This window comes from Phalaenopsis equestris, unplaced genomic scaffold, assembly GCF_001263595.1.
Source record: "Phalaenopsis equestris unplaced genomic scaffold, ASM126359v1 Scaffold000380, whole genome shotgun sequence".
Classification (NCBI taxonomy): Eukaryota; Viridiplantae; Streptophyta; class Magnoliopsida; order Asparagales; family Orchidaceae; genus Phalaenopsis; species Phalaenopsis equestris.
Genome location: NW_018164822.1, coordinates 39,411 through 51,269, shown reverse-complemented (window position 1 = coordinate 51,269; position 11,859 = coordinate 39,411). Strand labels below are relative to the sequence as shown.

The 11,859-nt window shown below is 31.2% G+C and overlaps 1 protein-coding gene across 3 annotated transcripts in view; it reads right to left on the bottom strand.

The window, feature by feature from the left end:
- Positions 1 to 11,859, bottom strand: part of LOC110026574 (ribulose-1,5 bisphosphate carboxylase/oxygenase large subunit N-methyltransferase, chloroplastic) — a 61,602-nt gene that overhangs the window by 38,231 nt on the left and 11,512 nt on the right. The window contains exons 3-5 of one of the 3 annotated variants that reach the window (XM_020727554.1): positions 10,814 to 10,936; positions 10,405 to 10,693; positions 404 to 522 (exon numbers count right to left, since the gene is read on the bottom strand). In XM_020727554.1, the coding sequence (XP_020583213.1) occupies positions 404 to 522; positions 10,405 to 10,693; positions 10,814 to 10,936 (531 nt within the window). The remainder of the gene's footprint in view (positions 1 to 403; positions 523 to 10,404; positions 10,694 to 10,813; positions 10,937 to 11,859) is intronic. The other 2 variants (XM_020727555.1, XM_020727556.1) reach the window with 2 other exon arrangements.

Sequence of the window (11,859 nt, the reverse complement as noted above, 5' to 3'; positions counted from 1 at the left end):
TTTTTATCAAATTCTCAATAGTTTGATCCTACCACTTGTAAACACATTGGTTAGGTAGTTCAAAAAAAACCACCTGGGTGCTTAATTTATAAATATCAATGTCTAGGGTAGTCTATATGTAATTATCCCAATAAAAAATAAAGTGATATCAAATGGCCCCTAAATATTTGAAGTTTTGTATGGTTTTTTAATATATTGTTCACTCACATGTGCTGCTGTGACAAAAAAAAAACGATACTATGCCATATTGGGGCATAATATTATTGCCAGCTCATTATTCTCACAACTTGTGTGAAGAAAGCATGAGATTAACGAATATTGAAGAATCTAGTACTGGCCTGAAGCAAAATGTGAAATCAAGTAATAAGAACTAAATAAAGGTGACTGGTGGAACTTAATGCACCATATCAGATTCACGAACAAGATCCTCAGATATGATGATTGATTCTGGAATTTCCAGTGCACTCTCACCAACATCAATGTCTTCTCGTGCCACTGCTCCTCTATTAGCTCCCTCAAAATCTATATATGTTGTAGAGAAAATAAAGTAAATATGATAGGTAAGATGCTACATAATATTATCAATATTAAACAAGTAGGACTCAAGAGGGTTCTTGCAGACAAGTTAAGCAAGCCAAACATAGCATCCACTACTAGTCTATATCATATAATAGAAATTTTCTTAATAGAGTGGAAAGATGATTACATGAAAAATACTCCTAATAATCCAAATAATCATATTAATGTGAAAAGGACAAATTGTTTAACGAGAAAATTTTCTAGGTATTTTAGATATTACAAAATACTTCGATATTTATGGGGATAAAAGAGTGATGAAAAAATAATAAAAGAAAAGACAATCCTAAAAATATTAAAAAATTAAATTACAAAAAAAAGGGATGACTCCAAAAAAACATATATATATTTATAGGCTCCAAAAAAACATATATATATATTTATATAAAGAGAGAGTACATTTTGAAATACAGAAATCATATTTTATCTCTTGAATAATGTAAAATAACCCTCCTGAAAAAGCCAAAAAAAATTTAAAAAAAGGAGTTCTACATACTGATAAAAAAATATGAAATTTGACTCGACATGCTTGCATACAAATGCAAATCTCGGTGCAGCCGTTGGGGCCTCACCTCGCAACCACAAAAATTGACATTGAGTAAAAAAATAAAATATCTCCATCACAATCAAAAAAAGGCTATTCCACCAAAGACCTCTAACTTAATATTAGTTGTGATTGATTAAGCAATGTGGGCAAAATTTTTGAGTCAATCTTAGTAAATGCAACAATACTAAGATTGTTAACACTAAAACAAAAAACCTTTAAATTAAAATACAAAATATTAAAAACACACTAATGTTAACTAGGGTAGCCGTTTTGACATGAACTGGATAGGAGCTTGGAATTATCAATGCGAAAATGGATAGCCATACAATGAAATTCAAATTTTATTTCATTTTCTATCACTAACAATTAATCATTCAAATAATCAAATATCCACTAACGATATAACATTTAATTCAACTTAAAAGTAAACAAGATATGAATATAATTACCTTTATATAGAATGGCTGCATCCTCTATAAACTTTTATTCTTATATGTTGTCACTTATTTTGTAACCCAAAATTTATACCTAAAATTATTAGTTTAAATCATAGTTGTCAACAATTCAGTGAATACTTATATTCCTAAAAATAAAGTAACATAAAAAAAGATAAAAATACGATACACAAGTTAGTTATAATTAATAAATTAGTATCAATATGTTTAATCATTCAAGCATAAACTATAAAAGATTTAAATCATTGTAATAACAATAGCATATCTATATCACTTTATATCATATACCCATCATAGGAGCACTATTTAAGATTTCACTATTTAAGGTGTTTTAAGATCAATAATCTTTTAATTTTATATATAGAGGTATCTTAGCATTCCTAACAAACACCTCCGTGAGAGAATTCTATCAATCAATATGTACATGCAAGCATTTTATATAATTTATTTCATTCATATTTTCATTTCTTTAAATACATTTCTATAATATATTATGCATAAAATAATAATGTTAAATATGCTAAGAAATATGTGATGCACATTTCGATATAACCAATACATCTAATAGACTAGTTAAACCATAATTAAATTTCAACTATCATTTTATTTAAATAATTATCTAATACATTAGGTTTAGAAGAAATCAACAATATCATTATAATTTAGAAATACAATTACTCATCTCAACTCTTCACAGATAACTTTTTTCTATTTTCACTACTTTTAGTTGAGCACCTAATTATACATATAAAATATATTTTAGATTTATTTAACTCTATTTTTAAATCATATTTTGTTCATTCAACTACAAAAGCTTAACTAAATTTTATACTTTTTTAACTAACTTTTACAGTCAATTTAATATACATATATATAAATCATAATTAATGTTCATCACTCAGACGCTCACAACAGGATTATTGACCTTCCCAAGATAAAACTAAAATACTTCTTACTGTATTCTTCTTATTTAACTTCATTTAAGTTGTGAATATTAACTTCTATTTAAATTCAAATCATTTTTTTAATGTTTTGCCATTTATAAAACATAAAAACCTTTCTTAATAGCTTTATTAAACGTATTAAAATAACATAACATCATTTACAACCTTAACATTTTCAAATTACACACATACACTGTATATACATGTTTATTATGTTGAAGTTTACTTTCACAATATATCTATTTCTAAATCTTTAAATATTTAGTAAATTTCTTATTCAATAATATTAATCATCCTATTTTAACAAATTAATATTCCAATAATATTTATCTCAATTAAAAATTCTCATCTGAATTAATCATTCATTTCTCAAATCTATCAAGTATACTGGTAGATAAATTTTTTGGAGGGTATTTTATATACATGGCACAAGAAACAATAAAAATTACATATCTCACACCCAAACTTCTATATTTACAAACGTACAACCCAAAATTTTCCAAATACCTCGTATCTAGACAATTGTTTCCTTCATCATCTTCTCCATTCTTTCTCCGTAAAAAGTCTCGTGCTTGAATTTCTTCCCCTTCGCCTTGTATCCAGCCTGCAACAAGCCTTGCTTCACTCCACCTAAAGCCACATCTCACACCTATCAGATATCCTGAAATATCCTATATTTCTTTTTCTCTTGAAATCCATCCCCATCCTCACAAACTTGCCTTCTTGAATGCAAACTGTTCTGTTAATAAATTTATTCATCCTACCAGTAGCAGGAATTTTTTCTTCTAACCACTCCCATTTTATCCTATTCTATTTGTAAAGGAAGGAATTATCATCTATTCTCTGCATCAACAATTTGTAAAACTGAAATTGTGCTTTATATCAGGACACTGCCGCCCTGTACACTAAGGTGAAAGTTTAAAGTATCTTGGCCTGTTAAGGTTAAGAGTTCATCCTTTTATTAGAGAGCTTGTTATAGAAGCCTGGAATAATATTTTTTTCTTATTTGGTTTCATCACATTTAAGCTCTATTTTGCTTTGATTTCATGCTCTGAAGGAGGATGTACCTTGGTGTATGCTTTTTCCTGATGATATCCTTCTTCTGGATAAAACTAGAGAAAGAGCTCAAAAAAAACTTGAACTATGGAGATCTACTTTGGAGTCTAAAGGACTTCGTTTGAGTAGAACTAAAACTGAATACATAGAATCTAATTTAAGCAGTAGTAGATCTAGTGACAGAGTTGTCACTATGGGTGATCAAATTATTAAAAGGTGTGAACGCTTCAGATATTTCGGGTTTATTGTTCAAAGTGATGGTGATATAGTTGATGATGTCATTGGTAGAATTTGTGTTCGTTGGTTGAAGTAGAGGAATGCTTCAGGCCTATTGTGTGACAAAAAAGTATCACTTAGACTGAAAGGAAACTTTTATAAGATGGTGGTGAGACATGCAATGTTGTATGACACTGAATGTTGGCCTTTGAAAGAGAAGCATAATAATAAGTTAAGTGTTATCGAAATGAGAATGATTAGGTGGATGAGTGGCTTTACACTTAGAGATGATAGAAAAAATGCGAAACGAATATATCCATGATAGGGTTGGTGTAGCTCCAATGGCGGACAAAATTAGAGAGAGTCGTCTTAGATGGTTAAATGGTGTGGTCACATTAATCGTCGACCATCTGATAATCTTGTTAGAAGAGTAGATGTTATAGATTTGACTTATGTTAAGAAAGACAATAGGAGACCGAGAAAGGCTTGGACATGTATAAAAAATGATCTTAGTTTATTAGAATTAAATGAAAATAGGACTCAACGGAGAAAAAGGATTCATGTAGCCGACCCCACTTCATGGGATAAAGGCTTGTTTTTGTTTTTGTTGTTGTTGTTTTGAAGAAATTGACATTGACACATAATGTTGCCCAAGCAAATGGGAAAAAAGCCTTGTCGTGGTCTATATACAAGGCAAGTTGAAAGAAGTTCAAGGCAAAACTTCTAGTTGTAAAAGAATAGAGATGATGACACAGGAAACGAAGGCTAGATTTGGCTGATGGCTAGATTTGAGATATTTGAAGATATGTGGGTGCTACATATGTAAATGGATAAGTTTTAGTGTGAGATTTAATTGTTATTGTTTCTTGTGCTATGTATGTAAAATCCCTTATTTGGTTCTAATTATTATTAATTTATACAAATAAAATTCCAATTAAAAGTTTCATTAAAATAAAAAATATAAATCTCAGCTTTACCTTGCTATTTCTCATGGAATCAAGCTCTGACTCTTCATTTCTGCAATCTAAAAAAGATAGACATTTGTCTTTAACTCAGTTTGACATTCGTCTATCCTCACTCGACTAGAACAACCAGATCCCCACATGCGTTGGGTAATTGCTCATGTTTGGCTTATCAGCCGTTTGCACATTATCGCCTTAGTTTCAAACCTGCTTGACTTTGCTCATGCTTAATCTCGCACACCATGCACGCTACCACTCATGACAAGCACGAGCCACTTATGCACCATCGCTTGCCATTCATCTCCTCTTAGTTTCAACCACCCAATATCATCCTCTACTAGCATGTTACCTACTCGAGATCGGCTCGATCTCCTCTCTCCAGCTCTCTGCCTCACTCATAAGCGTATGTCTTTCCCACATCTTCTCCTCCCATATTCTGTTATCTCAACTTAATAACACGAAACACCCTTTTCTCTTCATCTCCCACCATAATAACATGGAACACTAGCATCAATTTATTTCAATTAATGTTAGCCATTTTTTTAATTATTTTATGAATTAAGGAATGTCACACATTCATCATCATAATTTGCATGACAAGTCATGATCATCCTATGATGCAAAATTTGAACCTATGAGCAATCTGAGGTAGCCCATTATCCCTCTCTCATAATGAGCATGGTTATTGGAAAGTATAATTAGAGAGGAACCTCACTTAAGAAAATGCCCTCAAAATTAAAAGATAGATTTATTCAAGACTCTATAATAGGTTGACGGGCTCATCAATCAGAACATTATAACCTCAAGGGTTCACAACAAAGCACATATAAAAAGCACTCTCCTTCAAATCAAGTTGACGATAAAAGACAACATCCACCTCGATGATAGGTACAGTTCTTGTTAATCATAATTGAAGAGGTGAACATTAAAGAGCACATGCCTTGTTGAGAAAAAAAACAATTGAAAATGTTTACTCATGTGATGGGGATGGTTATTAGAGAATAATAGCCAAGTTATTCTAAACCTGAGATCTCCTTGAGTTAATGTTATGCATATCTATGTCATATTTTAGACAAATTATGTTGCTGAAAAGGGCACTTGTTCTTGAGTAAATACGAATTATTATAATCAAGTAACAAATCATAGCCACATAATTTGGGGTGTAAAGGACTCAAGTTGAGTTGGAGTCACGCCTAACTCGAGCTTTATTTGTTTGGCTTAAAACAAGCTTGAATTTGGCTAGCAATACTAATAGCAGACCATGTGAGCTCAAATGAAATTGTCATGAAAACTCGCCAGAGAATCAATTCAAGTGATCAATCATAATTTTGTTGAGAAATACAATCAATATGATTGTCATGACCCAACTTGGGGCTTAGAGAAATGTTAATTTAAAATAACAGTGAGCTACAGAAATCAGTGAGTACATATATTTCTAAACTGCAGTAATGTACTAAAAATGGAATGATATGCATGATAGTCAGAAATACTATAAATCAATATAAAAAATTAGACAATTTACTTTTTTTAGATATGTTTTCACGATGGTTCATGGCATTCAATATGTTTTACTGTATCAATAACATGTCTATTATTTTATATTTATAGAACCAACACAGAAGCATCATCTAATAATTACAAATTTAAGGTACTTTAATATCAATATCTTTTTCTATTTATGTGCACGGATACCTTAACATTCCCCTAAAAAACGAACTCCATCATAAATGGACTAACTCCATTATAATCAAACATGCACATTCAAGCATATCATATAGTTCATATCATTCATATGCTCTTTTCATTTAATTTTACATTTTCATAATGCATAACAATAGTATTTCTAAAAAAGTATATTCATCACAATGATATGACTAACATCCAAAAGATCATTTAAATCACAGTACAATAATGCAATATGATTTCAATGTCAATCAATAAATTCAATAAATTCAATAAATTCGATTTAAAAAGTAACAAAAAAGGCTAACTTAAAAGTAAGAGTATTCACCTTAATCCTAGTTCTTTGCTCTTAACTTTTGTCACATCTTTCAAATTAACACCTATAAATATAAAATATTCATGTTACTAAATCTTTATTACATTACTTAAAAGTAAGAGTATTCACCTTGATCCTAGTTCCTTGTTCTTAACTTCTATCACATCTTTCAAATTAACACCTATAAAAATAAAATATTTATGTTACTAAATTTTTATTACATTACTTAATAATACTTTAATTAATTATTATTTTTTAACCATTATCTTAGTATATTAATTTAATTAAGATTTTAATCATTCTTACTAAAAACTAATATTATATAACATTAATTTAAACAAAAATAATTTTAGAAATAAAAGACGAACATTTCTCCACTTTCTCTTCTTTTACGTAATCATCAAATTTGATCTCCTTTAACCCTTAATTCAACTAATAGTCGGATTAAAATACAAATTTTAAGTCAAATAACATTTAATTAATTAAATAAAATAACTTAAATAATAATAAAAAATATAAACCCTTACTTTGTCTTCTACTATTTAATCGCACCTCCCGCAAGCACGCTACTTCAAGCATGCAAGCTACTTCTTTCGGCACGCAAGGGCACGAGTTCCTCTTGCATTGCAACCGCTTGACACTTCTCTCTTGCACACAGTGAACTTTCCTTCACCTTCACACAAGAGGCACATGCAATTCACTTCCAACATCACGATACACTTATTCCTCCCCCCAACTCTACTCGGCTAGGATTTTCTAACAAGCTTTCCCCATAAGAGGCACGCCCCCTCCTACTCAAAGTCGCACTGAGCTCCCCTCCTGCGCACGACGACTCACTGGCTTGTCACTTGCAAGCAAATACTTCTCCTTAGCTTCAAATCTTGCAAGCCCTAGAAGGTCCCTCCTAGAAGCAGTGTCAACCTCCTCGCTTCTTTGATGTCGTCTCCCTGCACCGACACCCGTAGGAGAACCCACAGCCAAGCTGCCCCGCAAATAGGGCGTCTCCTCTCCTTCACAGAAAACAAGTGACTTCGACTTCATCTCCTTTCTTCCAGAGTACATTAGCACTCACACAAGTGACGTACACTTCCGCTTCTTCTTTCTTTTCCTAGCATTTCGTTTCTCTCATTCTATCATCTGTTTCATTTTTACCGTCACTTTGGTTTGAATGATGTGCTTGTCTCTTAATAAAAAAACTATTGAGGCGATTAATTAGAATCAACACAAATCCATTAAAATTCATTTTCTTTTATTACTTTTTATTTATATTTCAATTATTACAATGACGTATGAAGGTGCTCGCAGTGTCATGCAAGCTGGGTGTGACAGTGAACATTTAACCCAAGCAGAGAAGTGTGGTGTGCATGAGCTAGCAGAAAAATTTAAGCTTGAGCAAATTTCGTGCACTAGAATTAGTGAGCATACAGAAGCAAAGAGGGATTCATAAAGTAATTTTGCACGAGCAGTGAAAAAAAGGTAAAGTCTTATACAAAGTTTTAATTGTTTATATGTAAAAATCTTGATGAAATAAAATTTAAAATATTATGTAATAATATGATTGAATCTAAATAAAAACATTTTCAATTAGGAGAATTTATAAAACATCAACAAACAAAATTAGGTATTGCACAATATATGAATATATAATTTAATTTATGTAAGAATAACTGTAAGAGCAATTAACATGAATTTTTTTTAGTAATGAAGATTAATAAATACTGAAACAGCAAATATTCTTTATTAAACTTTATTAAAACTTAAAAGTGAAACTGAAACTATATTTATGTTTACAAGAAAACTTGAGTTTAATTAACAAAATTTGAAAGTTAAGAATTTATATCAATTATGACATTATTAGACTAAATTATTAATAAATAAAAATATTATAATAAACTTTAAATTTAAATTGTATGTCTGCAGGTTATTAAAAGAAATTCTAGAGATATTAAAGTTATAGCATAAATTGATTTGGAATTTATTTTAATAAAATAAATATTTATATGTGGAAGAACACTTGATAAACTTATTTAGAGATTTTATCAAAAAATTTAAAAAGGAAGATTGAATTACAAGAGGGTGACTAACTTATTCAAAATTTAGTGCATGTGTATTTAATTTCATATTAAAATTTGATATTAAAACTTGTATATCATTGATTTTATGTTGAGATGGTGAAAAAAGGTGTTAATATTGAGATGTCAAGTCAGTTCACCAAATATTAAGATCTTAAAGAAATAATCGATGGGTATATACATTTCTAGGTAAGAGAGATGTTTCTTGCTTCTCAAACTACTTCATTTAACTGACAGGTTTTTAATTCAAAATTTTCACACTCGTGCTCTATACTGATTCCTTCTATGTTGCAACTAATATGCCATATTGATTCGACTAAAAGACACATGCCAATATTACTTGATGAATGTTTAATTAGTAGTTTACCTAAGAAGATATTTGAATACTGTAGTATGACATTTAGATGTATTTGATTAGCATGGCATGTGAAGTTATTCATGAAAAAATAATATTTCGTACAGGGAGATAATGTGGCATAAGAATGTTGTATGTATCTGATGATAAAGAGAATTCATCCCTTATGACCTAGCTAGGGACAACAATATAAATAAGCCGTTAGATATTTTGTCCGCCACCTAAGACAATAGTGAAATTAAAATCACACACCACTTTGTCGAGGAGAGATGCAACTAGCTAGGGACAACAATATAACTAAGCCGGTCGATATTTTGTCCGCCACCTAAGACAATAGTGAATTTAAAATCACACACCACTTTGTCGAGGAGAGATGCATCAGCTAGTGGTGAGTGTATGTTTTTCCACCTCAAACAATAATAAGCATATTCTACGCCGCATTGTGCCGACGAGAGACATATCAACCAAAAGTGTGTTAGATTATGTTTAGCAATACCACTTAGAAGATATATAAATTAAGATATATGAAATTCATTAAAATTTTAACTTAAAAAAAAAGCAGAAGTTAATGAATCAAAATTTTATGCATGTAAGAACTTTAAATTATTTTCATCCAAAAAAAATATCATTTAATATTTTCAAATTATTATATGACCAGCTTGCATATTACTTTCTTTTTATTGAGCTACTATAGATTAGAAGTACAATTGTTTTACTAAATTATCTTAGATAATTCAATATCTTGTTATTTAATTAATGTAGGTTAAATTTAGGTTGTAGTAAGCGAAGGAAGTGAGAATGTGTACCGTAGGGGGATGGCATCAGAGCGAGTTATTTATTTTATATTTGTTTTAGATTATATATCTTATGGCTCTTTTATTTTAGAAAGTGGAAATTCAAAACCCTGGGTTAGACCATGACAAGAAAAGACTAGATATTTTAGGAGTTCAAAATAGAAGGTTTTTAAGATTATTCTTTTGAACGAAGAAGATATCTAAGTTCGATTATAAGATGTAATCGAGAATTCACACTGCTTAAAGTGAGATAAGTTATGGTTGTTAAAATCAAAATCAAGTATGTGTGCATGCTTGTCTATATTCTAGCAAGCCATAAACGTAATTAAAAAATCCGACATTCATTTTTTATAGTATTTCGCACAATTATGACATGATAATGCATGCAATGATGCTAGGATAAATGTGGTGCCAAAGAGTGGACTTACAAGCAACCGTGACTTTTGATCTTGCACCACAACTTTCACCCCACTTCAAAAGTAAATCTTCAGCAGTTGTATCATGTTTCCTCATGACCATTTCGTCAATATTCTGATCTGCAAATGAGTTTATCCTAGCAATGGTTTCATTCTGCAACACATTCAAAGCTTTCATTTCATTGGGATTAGCAACAGAAATCACAGATTTCAGCATTTGAAGTACTGCATTTAAGGACTTGAGCTCATTTATTTGACTGAATGGTCCAAAATCATCATCCTCGATGAAATAAATTTCTACCTGCATGAGACCATAAAAACTGTAGTAAGAACAGTCAACAATGCATGCTCAACAGATCGTATGCATAATTTCCATGAAAAAAGAAAATGTGCGTGAATATAGGAAAGTGGCATGACCTACATCATTCAGATAAAGTATCCGTGCTGCTCCAACAATATCATTCAGCATTAACAGCAACTCTTCTCTCGGTGAAGGTAGCAGTAACTGAAAATTGAATTCAAGGTTCCTGGCATGTGACAGCCTCTACCAGTGAAGACAGAATCGAATAAATAGCATGAAGAAAAAAAAAATATGGAATAAAGATGTTCTTAATGATAAATGCACATAAAAACGAAGATGTTTAATATGAGTGTGACATTAACTTAGATGCCACTTGGAATCACTTTTGTTTTATGTTTTCCAATTTTTATTTTTATTTTATTTTATTTATGTTTTGATTTGAAACAAAAAATATTTGACATATTTACTTAGGATATAATTATTTTTTAAAACACTCAAAACACCTAAAAGTTATTTTGAGTGTTTTCAGAAAAATGTTAATTCATTTTTTGAAACAATAAATTAAAACATGCAAAAACATACTAATATGCCCTTAGAAACAAAAGAAAAAATAAGAACAAAAACAAAAAAAAATTTGATTCAAAATAAGCCCTTAACTTGTTGGAAGTAATATATAAAAGACTAGAAAATGGTCATGAACATCAAGAATTTGTATCTATGAACATGAACACAGTAGAAAGATAAAGAAAAGTTCAACAGAATGGCCACTGACATTCAATGAAGGGTTCGTTTGGGGCCGCTTTTTTGCGGCTTCGCGGCCCCCAATCGCGAATATTTACTGTTTGGCTCGAAACTTCGCGGCAAAATAAAGTTAACACGGAAGAAAAGCGGAAAGCGATATCCTCCCCGCAGCACAGCTTCGGAGCGTGAAAAAGCTTGTTTTGCCCCTCGAGCTCTCGTCCCGCCCGCCCGCGATCTTCTTCCTCCCAATCTCCCGCGCGCAATTTCTTCCTCCGAATCCCGCGGATCTCCCTCCCGCGCGCTCGTCCCAGCGATCTTCTTCCCCGCGATCTTCTTCCCCGAGATCTTCTTCCCCGCGCGCTCGTCCCCTCGTCTGCGAATCCCGTGAAGCGCGACCAGGTTTTTCTTCATCCCCGCGATCTTCT